This window comes from Eriocheir sinensis, chromosome 16 (genome assembly GCF_024679095.1).
Source record: "Eriocheir sinensis breed Jianghai 21 chromosome 16, ASM2467909v1, whole genome shotgun sequence".
Taxonomy (NCBI): domain Eukaryota; kingdom Metazoa; phylum Arthropoda; class Malacostraca; order Decapoda; family Varunidae; genus Eriocheir; species Eriocheir sinensis.
This window is the reverse complement of record NC_066524.1, coordinates 20797777-20820835: the sequence shown is the minus strand read 5'-3', so window position 1 is coordinate 20820835 and position 23059 is coordinate 20797777. Positions and strand designations below refer to the sequence as shown.

Below are 23059 nucleotides of genomic sequence, written 5' to 3'. Positions count from 1 at the left end.
TTAAAAAAATATGGAACCGTAAAGAGAGAGAGAGAGAGAGAGAGAGAGAGAGAGAGAGAGAGAGAGAGAGAGAGAGAGAGAGAGAGAGAGAGAGAGAGAGAGAGAGAGAGAGAGAGAGAGAGAGAGAGAGAGAGAGAGAGAGAGAGAGAGAGAGAGAGAGAGAGAGAGAGAGAGAGAGAAGGAAAGAAAGAAAGAAAGAGAGAAAGAGAGAAAGTAAAAAAAAGAGGGAATATAAAAAAAGAAAAAAATCAACCCAATCAGTAAAAAAAATATGGAACCGTAAATAAAAAAAGGAAAAAAAATCAGGTAGCCAGAAAGAGTTGTACGCGAGGGCGCTCCGGTGTTGTACGGGCGCCACCTGTCCCCAGCGCACCTTTAATTACCGGCTTAAAGGTAACGGGCTCTGACTTTTTCCTCGCCCGTTGTGTAACATGGCTGCAGGGGCCGTATAGAAGGACCTCTGTCGCCTCTTAAGATGAAGTACCTATTAAATACCCCTTTTGAACCTAATATAAGGGGTTGGATCGGGTGTTTTGTCGTCTCTTAAGATGTAATACCTTTTAAAAACCCCTTTGAACCTAATATAAGGGGTTGGATCGGGTGTTTTGTCGTCTCTCAAGATGTAATACCTTTTAAATACCCCTTTTGAACCTAATATAAGGGGTTGGATAAGATGTAGTACCTTTAAATACCCTTTGAACCTAATATGTTTTGTCGCCTCTTAAGATGTAATACCTTTTAAATACCCCTTTTGAACCTAATATAAGGGGTTGGATCGGGTGTTTTGTCGCCTCTTAAGATGTAATACCTTTTAAATCCCCCTTTGCACCTAATATAATGGTCGCCTCTTAAGATGTAATACCTTTTAAATACCCCATTTGAACCTAATATAAGGGGTTGGATCGGGTGTTTTGTCGTCTCTCAAGATGTAATACCTTTTAAATACCCCTTTTGAACCTAATATAAGGGGTTGGATCGGGTGTTTTGTCGCCTCTTAAGATGTAATACCTTTTAAATACCCCTTTGAACCTAATATAAGGGGTTGGATCGGGTGTTTTGACGCCTCTCAAGATGTAATACCTTTTAAATACCCCTTTTGAACCTAATATAAGGGGTTGGATCGGGTGTTTTTGTCGCCTCTTAAGATGTAATACCTTTTAAATACCCCTTTGAACCTAATATAAGGGGTTGGATCGGGTGTTTAGTCGCCTCTTAAGATGTAATACCTTTTAAACACCCCTTTGAACCTAATATAAGTCGCCTCTTAAGATGTAATACCTTTTAAACACCCCTTTGAACCTAATATAAGGGGTTGGATGGGGTGGTAAAGGGATTGAGAGCTTATATCTGTGCCCTAGAAACTTTTACATAGGTCATTGTAATCTTGAATCCTTGTACTAAGAGAGAGTAAGGGGTTCAAGAAGCTATACTATAGAACCTTTTTACTGTGGTCATATATCCCTTGAACCTACTGTAATGGGATCGGGGGGGGGGGGGGGGGTAAAGGATTGAGAGGTTATATATGTATACTCTTAGAACCCTTAGTAGTAACCTTGAACCTTTTCCTGAAGAGTGGGCATTAGGGTTGAGAGTTTATATAAATACCCTTAGAACCTTTGTCTGTCCTATATTAACCGTGATCCCTTAATTGCCACGCGAAGGGTGCTAGGGGTTGAGAGATTGCATATATATTAGATTCGAGAATCCTTTGCTCTCCTCTTAGCCTTGAACCCTTGCCTTAAGAGTGATGTAAGGGTTTCAAGAGGTTATATATATACTCTTAGAAACCCTTACCGTACGCATATAGCCTTGAACCCTTGTCTTGAGAGTGGGGTAAGTGTTTCAAGAGGTTATTTATAGGCCTAAAATCCTTGGCTGTTATCATAACTTATTAGCCTTGAACCCTTGCCTTGAGAATGGGGTAAGGTGTTCAAGAGGTTATATATAGGCCTAAAATCCTTGGCTGTTATCATATAAGCCTTGTCCAAAACCGTGCCGGCTCAAAAACTGATAATTATGACGGTCACCCAAGTTTACCTGTTGTGTAATCATTGCTCCGCCGACAGTGACCTTAGCAATAAAGTGATAGTTAAGCAGATAAATGACTAGTTAAAGAAATAGATAAACTCAAGAACGCAGAACTACGTAAGTGAGAAGAGAAATAATGGAGCAGTACAACGAGCATTTAACCATCACAAGGAACAATGGCGCCACTATAAAAAAAAAATATTAAAAAAAATCGCCTGCGCCATGACGAGCTGGGGCCGACTACCATCCAGGCCCCTCAAGAAACCCTACCGGGGCTATAGGACGGCACTTAAAAAAAATATATATATAAAAAAATAAAAAAACATGTAACTAGATGATTGATTGTCTGATTGTTAGTGTATTATTGCAGGTATACAGCAAAGGAGAAGGGAGGAACGGTGCATATATATAATTAAATGAATATATAATGAAACTCTTGCACACGGATATACCTACACATACGAATAGATAAAATAATATAAAACAGTACAACAACAACTTACTTATCAATTCTATCTTTATCTTGTTTATTTTACTAACTAACCCCGTCTATCTTTACCCCCATGGTGTTTGTTATCCATTAAGTTGCTATAAAATCACTCAAACCTCCAAATTCAGCATTCTAACCTCGTTTATTCACTTCCCTCCTCTGGTGACATGTACAGAACGAGTCTTTATTGAGGAAGCAAGGAAGATACTTTAATACATGAGGGAAGGGAAGAGCTGATAAATAGGAGAAATAGGAGAAGTATGGCATTGTATAGACGTGGGAGAGAAGAGAGAGGAAAGAGAAGGAAGAAGAATAAGCAGAAGGGGAGGGAGGAGAAATAAAAGCGATAAATGGAAGAAATATAAAAGCTAATGGGATAGTTTGGTCGTTAGAGAGAGAGAAGCAGCGAGCAGGGAAGGAGGCACAATCGAGTGAATTTAAACCATTATTTCACCTCCCTAGCCTCCAACGATGCGTGTACGTAACTAAATACCTCGCCTATAGAATAATCTCCCTCCTGCCAAGCCCCCGAGGCCGCCATTGCTGTGGTAACAAAGAAATCAATGAAAATGTGTCGTCCGCTGGTGGCTTCTGGCATGTTCTGGCGCTATGCTCTTGAGGTCGGGGAAGGATGTCAAAAGCTCATATTTTTTTCTTGTTTTCTCCTATTTTGGCGGCGTTATGGAGGTGTTTGGGGTACTGTAAGACGTGCAAAGGGTTGATAGTTCCTTTATGCGTGTTTGTGGGTCATAAAAGACGTGACTAAGGGCTAATGAAGGGTGAAATAAGGGTAAGGGGGACTTTAAAAGGGTCGTTGGCGGAGCTGCGGTGTTGGGCGATGTTAAAAAACTCATATTTTACTTGTTTTCTCTAATTTTCACGCTGGTATCGAGGCTTTTGGGGTACTGTGGGACGTGGGAAGAGTTGATAGTTCCTTTATGCGTGTTTAGGGTCATAACAGGTGTGGTTAAGGGTAAATAAAGGGCGCACGGCCAATATTTAAGGTCATAACAGGCGTGGTTAAGGGTAAGTAAAGGGCGCACGGCCAATATTTAAGGTCATAACAGGCGTGGTTAAGGGTAAGTAAAGGGCGCACGGCCAATATTTAAGGTCAGAAAGGTGTGGTTAAGGAACAGCGAGTAGCGGGCTTTTTTTTTATTATTGTTTCCTTTTTTGTGTGCCCTTGAGCTGCCTCCTTTGTTGTAAAAAAAAAAAAATAATAAAGGGAGCACGGCCAATATTTCAGTGCTTGACAGTGTACAAAGAAACCTTCGCCTAGGTATCGATTACTGGAAAGAAGTAAATGCGTTGAGTATTGGGCTGAGGAAGTGTGAAGCAGATACTGAGAACTTTCAACACCTTAAGATCTGCTCGCTCTGAGTAACCGGACAAATTACAGCACGGCTAAGCGATGGCGAGGCACTACAGCGACTGCCTGAACCGGCGGTTACCTGAAAACAAAGTAAAAATAGGAACAAGTGCTCAGCTGTAGGTACCACTTGGTGGAAGAAATACATAAATACTGAAGTGGACAGGAAGGGCGGCATGAAGGACGCTGAAACAATACCTGGTGATGTCCGTAATGCACAACAAGACACCACGCCTATTATCATTTACCACACACTAATTAGACCTTACTATAATACTACATCAAGATTATCTATTCAATTACATTAGTATTAGGCAGAGTTAGGGGCAGTCGTCCTCAAAATCCTCTAGTAACAACACATAAGGGATTCAAACATAAGGTTCCCCCAAGGTGAACTGCTCAAGAGGGATTCGAACGTGTTACTCGTTGCCTGTTACCACCAGTGGTGGGCGCGGCTCCGTTAATCTGTTAACCGCTCATTAGTTGATTAGCGTTTTCGCTAACCTTGGCAATAGTTAGCGGACCAATTAGTTTCCGCCAAAAATTCATACAGATTTGTTCTTGTCCGGTGTGAGCAGACACAGCACCAGTTGTGCAACATGGCGCAATAATTCCAGGGCTTCCACTTTCGGGTAAATTACGCCCCAGAGTGTGGTAATTGTACAATTATTAGGGAAAGCTCCGTGTCTAAGCTACAACATATTGAATTTTCAGGTCACTAGGTCTGTTTTTAAGGGTTTTAGAGACAAAATACTAAACCGAAGCTAAATCCATATAAAAAAGTTAGCGGTTAGCGTTAGCTTCCACTAATTTCTTTATTGGTTTTGCGTAAGCGAAGCTAATGATTTAGTTAGTGAATTACCAGTTAGCGGCGCCCACCACTGCCACCACCATTACCACCACCACCATGTTATGTTCTTGAGCTTGACGTCTTGGCTGTTCACTGGCAGGTGTAAATTGACATTTCGGGTGAATGGGAGATGAGGTTCAACTACTCGTTTGTTCCGGTCAAGTAAAGTTGGGCAGTTGCACGGCAACATTGATGAGTTGATGAGGGAGCCATTCCGGCAGCGCTGAGGCAGTCAGCTTTTGGTGACAAGAGGAGCGTTGCTGTGTGGATCAGGTGTGTGGTGGTGTGTGGTGGCAGCGGCTTGTTGGCTCTCCTCATACGGGGACTCGGTATGGTTTATTAGGCCACGGTCTGCTTGACTGATTGATCGATAGTTATCATCCTGGCGGAGAAAACATACCCAACGACACTTGAAACATCCTGTGCCATACGTGTCTCATTCCTATACTATTCATACCTCTCTCTCTCTCTCTCTCTCTCTCTCTCTCTCTCTCTCTCTCTCTCTCTCTCTCACACACACAATATATAAACAGACACTCGTAAGCCCTTTCTCACGGAATCGTTTACTGTCATAAGTTTGAAGTACGATTATCTTATGTTACGTATTTTAATTTCTTTTTATTTTACATTTTTTAACAAAAATGTTGTAACGAAACTAAACGAAACGCCGTTAGGGCGGACCTGCTAGCAAACCTTGCGCCCAAGATGCCGAAAGTCAGTCAGTAAAGGTGGAAATTAAAAAATACGTATAATAATAACGACGAAGCTAATAAGTTTATAGTTTATATTGTGTACGTTGTCCGGACATTGTCTATATAGAGTTCATGTAATTTGGGTGTAAAGACATGTAAAAATATTGCTAGACTGTAATGTTGCGTGACCGTTCCTGTGTGCTCCCCAAAAGTTCGCCCGTTGCAAAATCCACGACTCAAAATAATAGAAGAGAATACCTGTACAACTTGATTCATATACTCTTGTTAAATTTGGGAAAAAAAACATTAACTAATAATTAATAAAGTCCGTACTTATACGATGTCAGAGTATTTCGAATTTTGGTGATGGTGTGACGTGTGTGTGTGTGTGTGTGTGTGTGTGTGTGTGTGTGTGTGTGTGTGTGTGTGTGTTGTAGTATCATGTGAGAGAGGCATCATTTTAACACTCAGCGTACTGGTGTGCGAGTGGCCGCCCCAAGTTTCATAAATATCGTAAGGTGTCATTCCCAACACTACGGACACTCACAAACACTTTTCTATTTCAATTTTTAACTCCGGCTTCACAGCCTTCATCACAGGAGCCAGCGAGATGAAAGTAACTACTTTCTACTTCAACAATCTTGGCCTGCTTGAGGTGAAGTCGCTGCTGTCACCGAACCAACATCTAACGGCCTTTGATGACGCCATCCGCACGGGGGACCAGGCTGAGGGGAAGTACTTCCTCTTTGAACTGGAGACCTTCTGGGGAAAGGAAAGGATCGGTGATTCCTGGCATGCAAGGGTCACCCTCCACGATGGTGAGTGATGGCACCGTAGGTTTAAGTGATTGGGCGTTTAAATTTACTTATGTACTGTAGCCAACATGTAGTATGAAAAATAAAATAAAAAAAAAGTAGGATAAATTCATAAGACCAGATGTTGAGGAGATCAAGGTGATGATAAGCAGTGTGGGTAGGGACTCTTCGTTGTAGGGTTTCTGGCCATGCTGCTGGCAAAACTCTGGCCGGCTAAAGTTGGTACATAAAGCATAAAGGATTGCATGGAAAAGGCTAAGTGGAAACTACCCCTCTGGTCACCCTCTAATTTAAGTTGCCCAAGGGAATAGGATACAGGCAGAGGTTCTGTCAACCCATAGTAACACAGCTGTCCATTAGTTAATCCCTTGAATTGAAGTGACCCAGCACCATTGGTTTGATTATATTCCCTCTTCCTTCACGCAGTGCTGGAGGAATGTATCTACGAGCAGACCAAGGTGCATGGTCTGCTGTACGGGACATTCTGTGAGGCAGTAGAGGAGCACCTGTTGAAGGACCTGCGGTATAAGACGACCTGGACCAAGAAGAATTACAGATACAGCACAATCTGGCTTGTGGTCCATCGGATGAGGGTCAACCCCTACGTCTGGAATAACAAGGACTACAATCCCCTCATGGTTGTGCTGGACCCCATCCACCCTTCTCAGTGTGAAATGTGGTTGATGGTAAGTGTCTCGTAGCGTAAGACCGTCCCTATACAGTCGCCCTATACAGAAGGTTGTCCCTACTTTGGCTCTCTCTCCAGTGAGTACTACATTTGCCCCACAACCATCACGATCCGCCTCCTCTGCCTCCTCCTCCTCCTGGTCTTCTTTTTCTTCCTCCTCTTCCTTTTCTCCTTCCTCCTCCTGTAAAATCCTTCCCGATGCGTCTCTTGGGGGCAGTGGGTCGAGGTAGCTTTGTGTGCGTGTCTGCGACGGAGGTGAAAAACAGAATATTGAGAGACAGAGACAGACAGAGACAGAGAGAATGGTTGGCGGGACTCAGCTGACTTGAGAGCACCTGTAGTTTAAAATTGCTCATGGGAAAAATTCATTAGAGCAAATTTTTGGATTAGTCAAGTGAGCAGGGCTGTGAAGCAAATGTTTGTTAAAGTGATTTTTTGTTGGCGCCATGGAACCGTTGCAGAGCGAGGTTTTCCTGTTCACGAAAAGAGAGTTTGTTCTGCTTCATAAAGTGCATGTTCATATTTTTTTATACATGCATTGATTGATTGATAGTTTATTGTTGCAAGTAAAACAACAAAGGAGAAGGGAGGAACATACCATCCCAACCCCCAGGCAGTACAAAGTGTGATTATACAACTAAGGATACATTGATTGATTGATTGATTGATAGTTTATTGTTGCAAGTAAAACAACAAAGGAGAAGGGAGGAGCATGCCATCCCAACCCCCAGGCAGTACAGAGTGTGATTATACAACTAAGGATACATGTGTAAGTAGCACCAGGAAACTAAAAAGATACACTGGTAGGGGATAAGTGCTGAAATATTCTTAAGTTATATGCCAGTCTTTTTTTTCTTTAGGGTACAGCTTCCAGCCTGTTGCCATTCTGATACGCTGCAGCTTAATTCTCTTCCCAACTCTAGTGAGAGCTCATCTTTTGCTTACAGGTGGAGAAGGGCTGCAGAGGAGATGAAGAAAACAGAGAAGAGGCACTGGCTATTTATGACCAGTAAGTTTCCTGCCTCGTAAATTTTAAGTCTGAGTTGAAGCAAAATGATGTAGATATATTGAAGTGTATCCAAAAAGATTAGGCAACACATTGAATCTACGCAATACTACGCGAATAGTCCTTAGTACAGAGTAGCAGCAGGAGTGTATTGTAGAAGTGTGGTGAAAGTTTATGAGAGACTGTAGATTTTAGGCTTGAAGCAGATGGTTTTTTTTTAATAGCAAAGGAGACGGCTCAAGGGCAACAAAAAGAATGCAGAGAGAGAAAAAAAAAGCCCGCTACTCACCACTCCTATAAGTGTATAAGTTTTTTAATCAAATTCATTCACTTAAGATATTTGTAAATTTCTATGTTTCTTTTATAGGATGACTGATTCAGATGTATCCAAAAGAAAACCCAAGTATATTTACCGGTGGAGAAAGATTTGCTCCAGGAGGGATCGTAAGTAGAATGTCATTGCTCCAGGAGGGATCGTAAGTAGAACGTCATTGCTCCAGGAGGGATCGTAAGTAGAATCTAATTGCTCCAGGAGGGGTCGTAAGTAGCTAATTGCTCCAGGAGGGGTCGTAAGTAGAATCTAATTGCTCCAGGAGGGGTTGTAAGTAGAATTTCATTGCTCCAGGAGGGATCGTAAGTAGAATTTCATTGCTCCAGGAGGGATCGTAAGTAGAATCTAATTGCTCCAGGAGGGGTCGTAAGTAGAATTTCATTGCTCCAGGAGGGATCGTAAGTAGAATTTCATTGCTCCAGGAGGGATCGTAAGTAGAATTTCATTGCTCCAGGAGAGATCGTAAGTAGAATGTCATTGCTCCAGGAGGGATCGTAAGTAGAATGTCATTGCCAGAGCCATCATACTCCTGGAAGTGTGTGGTTAGCAAAGGTTACGTGCGTGGCCTGTGTGCTGCATGACAAGCTGAGGTGTGGACGCCCTTCCTGCTGTAATCTTTCTGTACTGGTGAATGTAGGCAAGAGGACGGGGACAAAAGGTCTGTTTTCCAGGCACCCTTCACTCCACAGGCACCGTGCGATGGCAGACCCCGGGGCTGTCTCCAATCAGACCCGTCCCAGACCAGGCAGCCCAGCCACCTCGGCCAAGAGTGAGTCACAACGCCTGTTTTTGTCTGTCAGTCACTGGATTACCTGTCCTTATGTGGAGCCAGATTCCCTAATGCTTCATACTTATTTTGAAGTTTAGTGCTATTCAGTGTTATTTTTTTCCCTTCTCCTTTGTTGTTTACTTGTAACAATAAACTATCAATCAATCAATCAATCAATCTTTTTTTGCTCCATAAAGGAGAATGTTTTCTATCTTGGGTATGGACTTAATGAAGCAGTTGTATTTTGCTTCACATATTTTTGCATTATTTTTCCCCGACAAATTCCAGAAGCACTCGCTCTCACGTTCGCTGCACTTGATTGCCACTCTGTGTGTGTGTGTGTGTGTGTGTGTGTGTGTGTGTGTGTGTGTGTGTGTGTTGAGTGTACAAAACAATCTCTCAAGGTTGACACCAGTGACGTCCTCAACCTGGAGACGCCAAGTTCTAGCCAGACATCGCCAGTACTTCTTGCGGCAGCAGAACGGGCCCAGGAGCAGGACTCGGCCCCAAGTACCAGCTGGAGAATCGTCCCGCCAAGACTCAAGACCAACTCCAAGCAAGCGTCTTCCTCCAAGAAGCGGAAGTCATTTACAGGGGAAGAGGTATGCCGGGTCACTGAGGCACGGGGACAAACCTAATCTTATTATATTGTAACGGTCCGAATGTGAGTGAACGAGAATGTGAGTAAGTCAGTGAGTAACAGAGTGAGTAAGTGTAAGCGAGTGCATGAATGAACGAGAGAATGTGAGTAAGTCAGTGAGTGACAGAGTGAGTAAGTGTGAGCGAGTGGGAGCGTGGATGAGTGAAAGAGTGAATGAGTGAAAGAGTGAATGGGTGGCTAAGGAATGTAAGTGCGTAAAAGGTTATGAGAAGATAACACGGCGAGCGAATGAGTAAATATCATGAACGAGAGTTACTGAAATCCCTCATCTCGAAGCCTCGAACCCCCCAAAGAAACCAATAACTAGTTAGGTAGGTAGGGTTTGATTGTAATGCCGAGAGGGAGTCACGTGAAGAAGGGGGAGGAGCTTAGCGAGGAGCAGAGGCGAGAAGGCAAGGGCAAGGAGACCCACGGGTCAGTGAGGAAGAGGACGACTAGCTTGGCAGACGTGAGGAAACAAGCACCACTACCACAACCTTAGGAGATGAACACTCCTACAGCAAAGACCGGCAGCGAGAAATCACAGAGAAGCGGGCTGGTCAGAGGGGTGTCCATCTCTCCACTCAGCCCCCCCCGAAGAACCACCCACGGCCTGCTGTGTGAGACTGACTACAGGATGGGAACTTGTATGGCGGGGTAACCTGCCCCTCGACTGCCCGAGTGGCCGTCTTCCCATTGCCCTGGTGGCCGATATACCACTGGCCCAAGCTGCTCTCTACATCACTAAGAGCGTCCGCTTTTCACACCAAGAGCTGCTCCCTCTCCACATCAAGCGGCGCCCGTCTATCCATCACCAGGACCGCCTTTTTCCCATGTGGACGTCCCCTGCCGAGCCCGATGCTCACGCCAGCTCCTGCTTCTCCTCCTCCAGCAACCAGAGCTAAGCATTGTGTATTCCCAAAATCTCTCTTGTGCCGGTAGCTAGTTAGATTAGAGGCATACAGCCTGTCATTCATTTCTAGTACTCTGCTAACCTTTGATAAGTGAAACTAAATACATATTTATATACAACCTTACTGTGAGTGTTATCATTTGGAGCCGTTTTCCTGCTCATTTGAGATTACTGTACCAGTCCCCATAGTACATTATCACTATCCAGTTTCTTAATGCTGTCTCACAAGTGGTTCACACGGAAATCCTCCCACCTTCCATAATCACAAGTAACGCCCTTCTGGTCACAAACCTCTGAGTGTTCACTTGTCCTGAGGCCTTACCATCCGGGACCAGCGCTCGGGAATATAGACTACCACGCTACCACATAACCATAACCATAGTGGTCTTCAAAAAGGGATGTAGCGACACTACCCCCCGCTACAATATTTAGAAAAGTGAGTAATAATTGCACCATAGTAGTTCCTATAGACTTTACTTGTATTCTCATTCATGCAGCACCATTCCCCCACCAGAGTGTTTGTGCAAAGAAAGATAAGCAGCGTCACGAGCCTCTACAGCGAGTGTCTTCAGCCCCTTCACCGCCCTCCTCTGACGGTGTGACTCGCAAATCCTCCAACCTACCCGAGCCTCTGCAGCGTGTGTCCTCAACCCCTTCACCGCCCTCCTCTGACGGTGTGACCCACAAATCCTCCAACCTACCCGAGCCTCTGCAGCGTGTGTCCTCAACCCCTTCACCGCCCTCTGACGGTGTGACCCACAAATCCTCCAACCTACCCGAGCCTCTGCAGCGCGTGTCCTCAACCCCTTCACCGCCCTCCTCTGACTGTGTGACCCACAAATCCTCCAACCTACCCGCTTCTTCAAGGTATGGAAAACGATAATCAGACTGTATTCTATATCAGTACACTTAGTCACAGGTCATTGCCCCTTAGCAACAGGGACACTTTGCCCTCTGTAGCCACTTAAGATGTTGTTGTTAAAGGCAGCTACTACTACTTCTACTATTACAGCTACTACTACTATCAGTCCTAATTTCCCTGTTCTCCAAAAAATCCTCCATGCACTTCAAAGTCCTGTCTAGCCCATACTGACACATAGATAATTTTATAATGACAAGATTTCATTCCGTTAATCCAGTGGTTTGACTCTGTCCACACAGGTGCGTGCACAGAGGAGGGAAGAGACGCAGGAAGCTCCCGTACATCACCTCTGATACCAAGGACAAAGGTGGCGGGCGAGCTGGGGGACGGAATTCACGTTGTCGGCACGATGGCTCAGGCCGGGGCTGTGGAGGCGGATGGCCCTCAAGTGAAAATCTTCTAGTAATGTTCTGTTTTGTTTTGTTTTTGTTCCTAGTTTGTTTTTTCTTTTTTGTGTTAGGTGCTGCTACTTACTTCCTTGTCTCGATGCTGAATGGTGGAGTGTGTTCTTGTTGTTATTAAAAGATTCAGAACATTACACGGTCGATGCTTGTATCACTAGAAGAAAGGTCAGACTACCAAACATCCCTGAAAATGCCCTAACTCTCTCGAAAGCCCTGTTAAATGAGTGAGTCTTATGTTCAGGGTATAGAAGAAAGGTCAGACTACCACCAGGGTTATAAAACATTCCTGAAAGTGCCCTTAACTCCCTCGAAAGCCTTGTCAAACGAGTGAATCTTATGTTCAGGGTATAGAGGAAAGGTCAGACTACCACCAGGGTTATAAAACTATCTGGAAAGGCTTTTAACTCCTATGAATTCCTTGATAAATATACATGAATGGGCGCCGGAAAGTTTATTAGGTGTGTCCCTTCCTTCCTTCCCTGTCCAGAATCTGTGAACAAGAGGCTTATTAATACTGTGATACTGAAGCCATTAATGCCTATATAATATCAAGAAACATACCATTTAATCACAAAAGTGTGGGTAATTTAAACACCTTTAAAACATGAGTGAAGTTTAAAGTACTGGAGATGGACTGGAGATCGATGTGTGGAGGAAAGGTGAGCTGGGTGGAGGAGGAGGAGGAGGAAGAGGGAGATGGAAAATTGTGAAGTGACTATTTTTTTATTATATTCAGGAAGGAGATTAATCGGATTCTAATGCCTGTTGTTTTAGCTTCACGTAGGATATCAAACTCCCACTAGGATCATAAAACTACTACTGGAAATGCCCACAACTCCTACGGAAGCCTTGCCAAATCTGTGTTCTTGGGCGCTGAAATGTTTTATTATACGACCCAAAGTTAGTTTCCCAGAGTAGAAGCGACACTTATGGTCCTCGCCAGGCCGTCCCCACCCTGTCCCTCCCCCTCTCACACCCTCCGGTTCCCACGCCTCTTGTACGGGAGACGTGTACAAAGTTATTAGATGTAGTGTTGTTGGGTGTGGGAACTTGGCTCGTTGCGGAGTCTACAACAGATATATCATCCTCTGCCTTCACCCCGAGCTGCCACAGATATATTTGTAGCCTAACTTCAGCCGCGTGCATACATATATAGTCCCTCCACGAGCTGGGCATTCTCCAATATGTGAAGTCCAGTCATCTGTGAAACTTTAACATAGGGGTAGTTGTCCCTTTCGGCCCTAACGTGCGTGGGGACAAAAAGGAAACAGAAGAATGGTAAGGTTGGCAAAGTGTTCCTCGCGCAGTGCTGAGAAAAAAAAGAGCACAAATGTCTGAATAAGTGGAGATAAGTAACTTTATTTCAGGTTAGAAAATTACGTAACACTGAAAAGGAAGGTGTGTGAATAAGAAGGGAGGAACGAGAGGAGGAGGAGGACCTAAGAAGCGATGCAAAGCGTTAAAGATCAGATGAAGAAGAAGAAGAAGCATATGAGTTTTTGAAGAGCGCGGTCAAGCTCAAATGAGAGAATTACAGAAGCCATGAAGAGTTTTTTGGAAAAGATGTGATGTGCAAGAAATAGGGAATTGGAAGATCTGTAATGAATACTGCTTGTTTTGTTTTTATTTTTACAGGTTGTGCCGATATGAAGGCCGGACTCTCCAACGGGTCACATGTACAGCAAGAGCAAGAGCAAGATCAGGCCTAAAAATGGCGTCCACACCTTAGACACCTCGGTACTCACTCTCTATTAAGGGTCTCTATATAAAACAACACATCCTGCCTCTGTCTGTTAGGGGAAGGTCAGCCCGTGAAAAAAAAAAGGTCAAAACTCTACAAACTGACCCACCTCGCGTCTACTCCGGAGGTCAGTGGTGCTTATTAAGTGCATGGCGTGACCTTTGACCTGTGTGCAAGGCTGGGGGGCAGGAGGTTAGAGCGTTGTAGTGCATGTGACCTGACCTTCCTCACGTTACTGCTTCCTTTCTGACCTTATCTCCGTGACCTTTGACCTGTGTGCAAGGCTGGGGGGCGAGAGTTTAGACTTTAGAGCGTTGTAGATCGTGTGACCTGACCTTCCTGCTTCCTCCTTGACCTTATCTCCATGTGTCCGTGCCTTCCAGTACTCGTATGTGTCATGTCTTACACGTGTCCTCGTATGTGTGACCTGTGCACGGCGGGTCAGGTCAGGGCCAGTGTTGTAGGGTCAGGTCAGGGCTAAGGTTGAAAGGTCAGGTCAGGGCCATTGTTGAAGGGTCAGGTTAGGGCAATGTTGAGGAAAGGTCAGCCTCCTCTTGACACACTGGGTCAAAGCATCACTAGGGCCACACAGTCGTTCATGAGGAGAGTGGTCACCAGTCCATGGGGGCCGGCCTACTGTGACTCCCTGGCTACTGTAACCTTGCATGACACAGAGTAAAGCCAATATCAACAAGTAATGATAGAGAAGCTCACAAACCCTCAACCTAACCTTGCCATAGCTTCTTTGGGTCTTAGAAGAGAAAAAAAATAATCTTAAAAGGGGAAAAAAATTAGGTAAAGATTTGTTTTAGTAGCGTGCCAGTGTTTCATTACCTACCTTATCAAACATCACTAGCTCTTCATATATCTTTAATACAAACGTTCAACAATCATGGAAACGCTTTCAAAATCCAGTTCAAGGACCAATTATTGTTGAAAATATTGGGTAATGTTCAGGAAAGCGTAGCCTCTGGCGGTGGTGGTGCCACTGACACAGCCACAAAATAGCTTGCAGAAGGTTTAAGGTGGCGGAGCATATTTAAACTACTACAACCGAACTTTGCAACTTGACGGCTAACAGGGGGACTTTGTCCCCATCAACCCCCCCTTCTAACCAGGGGGGGCACAGCCCCCCCCACGTGTATATGCGACTTATTTCTGCGAGGAGGTATTTCTCACAACACTGGCTGCACCGCCGCCGCCAGAGGAGGCTACGCTTTCATGAATATTATCCTTCTAGTTTCAACAATAATTAGACCTTGAATTGGATTTTGAAAGTGTTTCCATGATTGTTGAAAGTTTGTAGAAAAGCTACATGAAGAGCTAGTGATGTTTCATAAGGTAGGTAACGAAATACTGGCACGCTACTAAAACAAATCTTTACCGAAAATTATTCTCTGGGTCTTAGAAACGAAAAAAAAAAAAAGTATATGGGAAAGAATCTCACACATCCCAACTCTTCCATCTTCCAGGCACCAAAATGAAATGGTGGAGGGAATGAATGGCAACGCCAAGGATGAAGGGGGGGGCGGCAGCAGCGGCGGGGGTGGCGGGGGCGGGGATGGCGGGGCAGCCGACGAGGACAAGATCTGCCGGGACTTCCTGCGAAACGTTTGCCGCCGCGGGAAGAGGTGCAAGTTCCGGCACCCAGACGACGGCGACCAGGGCCCGCAGGTGGTGACCCAAGCCAAGGCTGACCTCACCTTCTGCCACGACTACCAGAACGGCCACTGTACGCGTCCCATGTGCAGGTGAGGTCAAAGGTCAGGGGTGTCTTGACCTCTGCTCTGTACTCTTTTTTTTTATAGAGGCAGTGATTAGGGGCTTTATTTCCTCTTTTTTTTTATATATATATTTATTTATTTATTGCTCTTTGCCACTGTCTAAATGCAATCCTTTCTCTATAACTCTCTGTTGCACCTTCATACCACCCTAACTTAACCTAACCTAATCTATCCTATCCTATCCCTTTCACTACCTCTAAATTCTAACCCAAACACCTCTAGCTCTCAGTATGCTTCTATCCCTATCTTCAATCACCCTCAATGCCTCAGGTTCATCCACTGCACCTGTGAGGATGAGAACTACTACCTGCGGACCGGTGACCTGCCCCCGCACATCCTGGACCAGGCCATACGCAAGGGGCACTTAGGGGACGTGACGCTGAATGGGGACGTCCCGATATGCAAGGTGAGGGGTGGACCACTCTGCTGTAGCTTGTCGTGGGCAGTGGCAGGAGAGGTGGACACATTGAGATTATATGATTTTCTTAGTTGATATTAAGGAGTTTAAGGCAGCAGTAAGGAGCAGTAAGTAGCGGGCTTTTTTTTTTTCATTATTGTTTTCTTTTCTTTTTTTTACGCCCTTGCACTGTCTCCTCTGCTGTAAAAAAAAAAAAAAGACAAAATGTAACATGTATCTATTTGTTAACTCATTAGGTATTGTTTTTGTCCCTTCCCATTTTTCCTTTTGTTCTCTTTACTTTGCTGTCTCCTTACTAGTGAGACTTTTATACGACAAAGTGAGGTCAGTCTTTGTTGATTTATACCATAAGATCTTGGCTATCTTGTGTTTGAAGATGCCCTGAACTTAACCTAACATAACAAAACCCCAAATGGTTCCTACAGGTCTTGACTCAGAAAATTCATAAATGCTTCCTTACTAATGAGACTTTCTATACAACAAAGCGAGGTCATTCTTTGTTGATTTATACCATAAGATCCTGGCTATCATGTGTTTAAAGATACCCTAAACTTAACCAAACAAAACCCCAAACAGTTACTATACTTCTTGACTCAGAAAATTCATAAATGCTTCCATACTAATGAGACTTACTATACAACAAAGTGAGGTCATTCTTTGTTGATTTATACCATAAGATCCTGGCTATCATGTGTTTAAAGATACCCTAATAAGAGCTGTGATTCTAACCCCCCTTACCTCTCCTTTTCCTCCCTTCCTAGGACTACTTGATGGGGGAATGCTGCAGAAGGCGTGGCGGCAAATGCAAGTTCCGTCACCTCTCCCAGCGCGATTACGAGCAGGAGATCTACGGAACAAGCCACCGGGACCTCGAGCATGGGAGCAGCAACCATTACGACCCTTCGCCGGTGCCCCTCGAGACTAAATTACCCCCTGACCCCAAAAGACAGCGCCTGGAGCCTAAGGTCATGGCCGTGGAGCTGCCGTGCGAGGGAGAGTTCCTTCACCCACTTGACGACCTTGTGCGGGACATGTCGGCGAGGGACCTCCGGGACTTCAGGGACAGGGACAGAGAGAGGGATCGCCGTGGCCTGGAGGAGATATTGCTGCTGAGGAAACAGATGGACAACCTGAAGAAGGAGAATGCCAGCTTGAAGAAGGAAGTGTCGGACCTCAGAGCCACCAATGAGTTCCTTCTTGATCAGGTTTGTGCTGTGTTGTGTAGTGTTTTGTTCCTGCTTGCATAGGGGGGCATCGTGGTGCAGTGGTTAGCACACTCGGCTCACAACCAAGAGAGCCCGGGTTCGATTCCCGGGCGGAGTGGAAAAATTTGGGCGGCTTTTCCGATACCCTACGCCCCTGTCCACCCAGCAGTGAATGGGTACCAGGTATTAATCAGGGGTTGTGTCCTGTCTTCTGGGGTCTGTTCCCTTCTCCTATAATTCCTTCCCCTCCTGTCTCTCTCCGGCATATGACCACAGATGTTGCGCCGACTAAACAAAACTTTCCAACTTTCTTTCTTGTTTGCATGGTTGAAGGGTTGAGTCAAGGTTGTAATGCCCTCTACAGTTGTTCTTTTGTGGCCAGTGTTGTGTGAATGTGTATGTGCTAGTCGGGAGAGTTGACATATTAGATGATTTGATAGCTTTACTGGCAACCCCATATTCTTTAACCTAGTAGCAGCGACGGGCCAGATTTGTGGCTTTACCGTGTACCAGTGACGTGCCAAATTTTTGCCATGTTATAAACCCCCAAAAAATAGATGATGCATAAACTGATCACAAATGCATTGATATATTTTATGAAATGGTTTGCGTGAGTGATGATTTTTTTCTCACTAATTCGCTCAGAGGGGCCTTTAACCCGGTAGCAGCGAGGATCATGTATCTTAATGGTCCCTCAAAGCGAGAAAAATGAGAAAAAATCACCTCTCACACAAACCATTTCATAATATATGTTGAAGCATTTGTGATCAGTTTATGCATCATCTATTTTTGGGGGTTTATATCATGTCACAAATTTGGCCCGTCGCTGGTACCGGGTTAAGAAACATGATCCCCGCAGCTACTGGGTTAAACGGGCCTGAGAACGTGCCTTTATGCTCTTCCACATGTAAGAAACAACTATAAGTGATATAACTTCTGTGATCAAAGAGATAATCTAAGAAATAGGCCGTTCTCCAATCAGTTTTTCTTACGATGATGATTTACCCTCCAATTCATTTATGTTATCTTCCCAGAATCCTTAGTATCTGTAGAATCTTAAAAATATTCCTGGACTGATTAACTCTTTCCATCCATGACACACGTCGGCGTCACGGTATGGAAAAGGTCAAGAGGAAATGGAAGAAGATTAATCCTCTTCTAAACCTCACAATCCTCCTCTAAACTCCTCTAAATCCTCTTCCATTTCCTCTTAAGAAGTTTAGAAGAGGACTAACCCTTTCCATACGGTGACGCCGTTGGACGCCCGTCAACCTTCCAGCAGTGATTAGCAGGCTTTATTTTTCTCATTTATTTCCTTTACTGTAGAAAAAATGAAAGGAAAGAAAAATGCCTATAGTAACCTCCCCTCGTTCCAGTACTAACTTTACTGTAAAAAAAATTTGACTGATTAACCTTCCCTGGTCCCGGCGCAGGTCACAACGCTGCGTCTGAGCAAGGCCGGGGGCAGCATGACAGCGGTAACAGTCCCCACCGTGAGCCTGGCCTCCACCATCCCTGTGGCCACTAGCGTCCAGCCCCTGCCCGCCCCACGCCTCTCCCAACCCATGCCCATCACCTCCGACGGGTCTGTTGTCGCACTGCCCCAGGGTCCACCACGGCCGCCCCCGCCCCCACAAGCCCCCCAGCAGGCCCCTCCACAGTCCCTAGCCCCTCCAACACAGCCAGTAGGGGTCGCTCCACCTGGGCCGGCTGTCGTAGGGTCAATAGGTGGTGTCCAAGTGTCCCTTCCACAGGTTTCCACAGTGTCCCTGAATCCACAAATCGCTCCACCCACCTCCATGACTCCATCAATGACCCCTTCCATGACCCCTACCATGCCCCCACCAACCGCCCAGACCATGCCCCAGGCGATCTCGCTGAGCGGCACCACGGGGCACCTCGTCTCCTACCCCATCATGACCCAGCCTGTCCTGCGCCCCCAGCTCCAATGAAGCCAGGCCCCCCACCATGGCCCCACCACCCTGCTGTCCTTCGCCATCCTGGACTGGCCCGTGCCACTCCCAGCTTCGCCCTCGTCCTCGGGGTCAACTTGGGGTGACCCGACGCAACAGGGACCATCCTGAGGCCTATGTGTGCTCCCTCCTTCCCTTCCTTCCTTCCGTCACCTTGATGTGTGGCTGTGTGGGCATTCCTGTGGTGGCTGCCTGATATGGTCTCCCTTCCCTCTGTGAGCTCTGCCGTGCAATCGTACCCACTAACACCTTATAGAAAGATAGCGTTTGTTTTTTGAAGTATACTTGGTAATGCTCAACTTCACATATTTAACTAGTCATTGAAACTTGGATCTGGTCTCCCCCTCTGTGAGTTCTGCCGTGAAATCGTACCTTCTAACACCCTACAGAGAGATTCCAGTAACATGTATCATCTCTGTTATATTTGGCATTGTTCAACTTCATATACAAACCAACTATTTAAACTTGAAACTTGGCTGCTAGTATTCCATGAAGAAAAATGTAAAGTCCTGCACCTTGGGAGGGGATATCCAGCATACCAATACCACATGGGAAACACTCCACTATCCACCACAGAGGCAGAGAAAGACCTGGGAGTGTATGTTACCAGGCTACCAATGAAGGGATATCCAGCATACCAATACCACATAGGAAACACTCCACTATCCACCACAGAGGCAGAGAAAGACCTGGGAGTGTATGTAACCAGGCTACCGGTGAAGGCCAAATCCGTGCCAATCGCAGCCGAGGGGTTAACTAGCAGGAAGTCATTGGGGAACCACCACAGGGAGTCACCGATCACAGCCACTTAGGTTTGCCACGTCACCTCTCACCCTGTTAGAGTAATGCTTTCGTTTCCTTCGATCACTAGTGTTTTGCTTCGGTGCTACAAAGCGTGTGAATCCTCGAAAACTGCAGCTTGTTTTTCGAGTCCAGGTGTAGGATGGGAGTCAGGAAGCCCTCATTGGTGTCCCTGAAGGAAGGTTTGTTTCTCGACGCACCCCGAGGCATTTAGTTGTCACCCTCTCGATCTCTCGCAACAATGTACATAACCGGAAGCAATGCCCAAAAGCCAGACCTCGGGGAATGTGTGTGTTCAAATTTTTCGACTTTCGTGGTCTTGTTTGCGTGTTTGCTTGGCCTAAAAGACTCAAATACGATTAAGGACTTGCTGTGAACTTCTCTAAAACTCAAAACAAAGCCTCGGACATACATAGAGACAGCCTTCTGCATTCATATAGAAATTTTGTTGATGTCACTTGATATACCGCACATAACTTAGCATAAAGAAACACTGAATTAAGAAAGAATTGTAAGGTTTGGGAAATGAATTGATAAACTGTACATAAAAAATAATTAAGGGAAACTAAATTAAAATATGAAAAATAAGATATGGAATGGAGATTTGAACACTGTACATAAAAAAATGATTAAGGGAAACTAAATTAAAATATGAAAAATAAGATATGGAATGGAGATTTGAACACTGTACATAAAAAAAACATTAAGAAAAACTAAATCAGAAGAGAATGTTAAGATTTGAAGAGAGAGAAAAATAGACAAAACAAGAGTAACAGGTCTAGAACATGAGATCAAGTTTAGCAGGTTGTGACACTCGGGAAATAAAAACTAACTTACTCGTGAACCCGAACGACAAAAACAACAAAAACAAAACCGGACTCAACACAAACAAACTCAGAAGAAATCACTGTTAAATATCGCCCACTTTGTCTTTCACTTAGGCCGGGGAACACGCAGACAGAGATCGGTAACAATTTTTAGCGGAGGTTCTCGGAGGAAAGACTAAATGCAGGAGGATGATGAGGGCTTCCTGAACACTCCATCACTCTAATTTTTTTTATAATAAGACATGATTTGGAACTGATTTTGTGTGTGTGTGTGTGTGTGTGTGTGTGTGTGTGTGTGAATGATAGTTAGATTTATGTATGTATGTAATTTTGATGGTATTTGAAACTCCCTTTTTATTTCGCTTTTGCCAGTATATTATTTTTATTATTATTACTACTACTACTACTACTACTACTACTACTACTACTACTACTACTACTACTACTACTATGACCACCACCAATGCCAGTTTTCTCTGATAAATGTGTCAGGTAGATTTTTGCACCGTGTTTGGAATAGTTGGAATATTTTTTGTGTTCTTAAGATGAATGTCAGACTAGGGAAGCATACACACACACACACACACACACACACACGCACACGCACACGCACACACACACACACATATAGCTAGACAGTAAGTTCGTTTTTCGACCACATACAAATTTCACGACACTTGAAATACAACATGATACACACACACACACACACACACACACACACACACACACACACACACACACACACACACACACACACACACACACACACACACTACAGCACCTAATTCATCTATACAAACCTTTCAGTGTATGCGTAAGGAATAAGAAACAGCAGAATCAGAAGAGAAGAAGAAACGAAAACAAATGAAGAATAAAGATTTTGCCATAATACAATGATCAACAAAAGAGAGACAGACAGAGAGACAGACAGACTGGTGGCAACGCTTCACTTAGAGGAATAAAAAGGAAGATAGAGGAAGGTTAGTGCATGGCGTAGCGTAGAGGGACATTGGGAAGGACTTATAGTAGTAGTAGAAGGTATAGTTATGTTGGCATTCTCAAACGCTTCCATCCCACACGTACGTCAACTATTTCTAAGGGCCAAAAAGGGGACAAATCAGGTTCTCGTTAATGGTTTTCTTAGGCTCGTGGTAGAAAAGAAGGGTCACACTAACACCAGGGTCCCAACAGTGAATAGGTACCAGGTATTAATCAGGGCTGTGTCCTTCTCTTGGGATCTGTTCCTCTATAATTCCTTCCCTACCACAGATGTCCACCACCAGGGTCATAAAACTGCCCTTGAAAATGCCACGAATCTCCACGAAAGTCTTGTTAAAAATGTGTGTTCTTGGTAGTCAAAATCAAATGAGTGGTTTCTTAGGTTTATGGTACAGAAGAAGGGTCACACTACCACCACCAGGGTCATAAAACTAGCCCTGGAAATTGCCCACACTCCCACAAAAACCTTGTCAAATGAGTTCTTGGGAGCTGAAATGATTTTATGTTAGCTATTTCTTTGGTTCTCTGTACAGAAGAACGGTCAGACTACCACCAGGGTCATAAAACTACCCCTTGAAATCCCCAGAACTCCCATGAAAGCATTGTCAAATGTGTGTTTTTTTAGGTTCATAGTACAGAAGAAGGGTCACACTACCACCAGGGCCCTAAAACTCCCCTGGAAATGCCCGAACTCCCACAAAATCCTTGTCAAATATGTGGTTTCTTAGGTTCACGGTACAGAAGAGGGGTCACACCACCACCAGGGTCATAAAACTACCCCTGGAAATGCCCCGAACTCCCACGAAAGCCTTGTCAAATGTGTATTTCTTAGACTCATGGTCAAGTAGAAGGGTCACACCACCACCAAGGTCATAAAACTACCCCTGGAAATGCCCTAAACACCCACGAAATCCTTGTCAAATACATGCGCTCGGGAGACGAAATGTTTATAAATACGCCCTTATAAAAACACCAGTCTGTCTGTCTTGTATGGGTGGGAGGCGACGGGTGGGATGTGTAGGTATGTGTAGTGGTGTGCATGTGTGTGTAGGTGTGTTGTAGTGGTGGTAAGGAGGTGGAGAGAATGGAGGAAAGAAAGGAGGGACGGAGGAAAGACATTCGTGTGTGTTGCTCAGTTTTGTCATTCCAAGTTTCTGATTTTTTTATTTTTTTATTATTATTATTTTTTTTTTTAACGTAGATTTTGCCGAACCGAACGTGACTTGAAGGAGAGAAATTACAAAGACCAAGTATTATTATTATTATTATTATTATTATTATTATTATTATTATTTATGGCATTAAATTTCATCTCGTTCATAAGTGAGAAAAAAAAGCGATTCCGGAAATTTTTGTGAATAATTCAGACTTTTTTTTTCATTGAGAGAGAG

General features: G+C 44.5%; 2 protein-coding genes and 1 long non-coding RNA gene across 5 annotated transcripts; 2 read left to right on the top strand and 1 right to left on the bottom strand.

Annotated features, from left to right (window-relative positions):
* Window positions 1–207: 207 nt before the first annotated feature.
* LOC126999615 (uncharacterized) lies at window positions 208–1490 on the bottom strand. 3 transcript variants are annotated; one of them, XR_007753474.1, is made up of 4 exons: window positions 1300–1490; window positions 1155–1175; window positions 758–808; window positions 208–578 (listed from the first exon to the last, which is right to left on the bottom strand). It is a non-coding gene; the product is annotated as an uncharacterized LOC126999615 (long non-coding RNA). The 3 variants fall into 3 exon arrangements; XR_007753472.1 differs by lacking the exon at window positions 1155–1175 and adding an exon at window positions 936–1029; XR_007753473.1 differs by lacking the exons at window positions 758–808; window positions 1155–1175 and adding an exon at window positions 958–1029.
* Window positions 1491–6000: 4510 nt separating this feature from the next.
* LOC126999538 (uncharacterized) lies at window positions 6001–12056 on the top strand. The gene is made up of 8 exons (XM_050862207.1): window positions 6001–6247; window positions 6671–6930; window positions 7880–7941; window positions 8306–8382; window positions 8959–9038; window positions 9443–9640; window positions 11106–11458; window positions 11753–12056. The coding sequence occupies exons 1-8, from the start codon at window positions 6040–6042 to the stop codon at window positions 12033–12035; spliced, it is 1521 nt and encodes a 506-aa protein (XP_050718164.1). The 5' UTR covers window positions 6001–6039; the 3' UTR covers window positions 12036–12056.
* A 1567-nt stretch (window positions 12057–13623) lies between these two features.
* LOC126999537 (zinc finger CCCH domain-containing protein 10-like) lies at window positions 13624–21446 on the top strand. The gene is made up of 5 exons (XM_050862206.1): window positions 13624–13785; window positions 15131–15409; window positions 15713–15848; window positions 16622–17065; window positions 18499–21446. Exons 2-5 carry the CDS (start codon window positions 15144–15146, stop codon window positions 19015–19017), a joined length of 1365 nt encoding a protein of 454 aa, XP_050718163.1. The 5' UTR covers window positions 13624–13785; window positions 15131–15143; the 3' UTR covers window positions 19018–21446.
* Window positions 21447–23059: the final 1613 nt, after the last annotated feature.

Bases quoted from the DNA above. Each gene is read 5' to 3' on its own strand.
- LOC126999537 (XM_050862206.1), top strand. From the start codon at position 15,144: ATGGTGGAGGGAATGAATGGCAACGCCAAGGATGAAGGGGGGGGCGGC. The intron at 15,849-16,621 runs GTGAGGGGTGGA...CTCCCTTCCTAG, and splicing joins GGGACGTCCCGATATGCAAG to GACTACTTGATGGGGGAATG. The intron at 17,066-18,498 runs GTTTGTGCTGTG...GTCCCGGCGCAG, and splicing joins ATGAGTTCCTTCTTGATCAG to GTCACAACGCTGCGTCTGAG.
- LOC126999538 (XM_050862207.1), top strand. From the start codon at position 6,040: ATGAAAGTAACTACTTTCTACTTCAACAATCTTGGCCTGCTTGAGGTG. The intron at 6,931-7,879 runs GTAAGTGTCTCG...TTTTGCTTACAG, and splicing joins AGTGTGAAATGTGGTTGATG to GTGGAGAAGGGCTGCAGAGG. The intron at 8,383-8,958 runs GTAAGTAGAATG...TTCACTCCACAG, and splicing joins GATTTGCTCCAGGAGGGATC to GCACCGTGCGATGGCAGACC.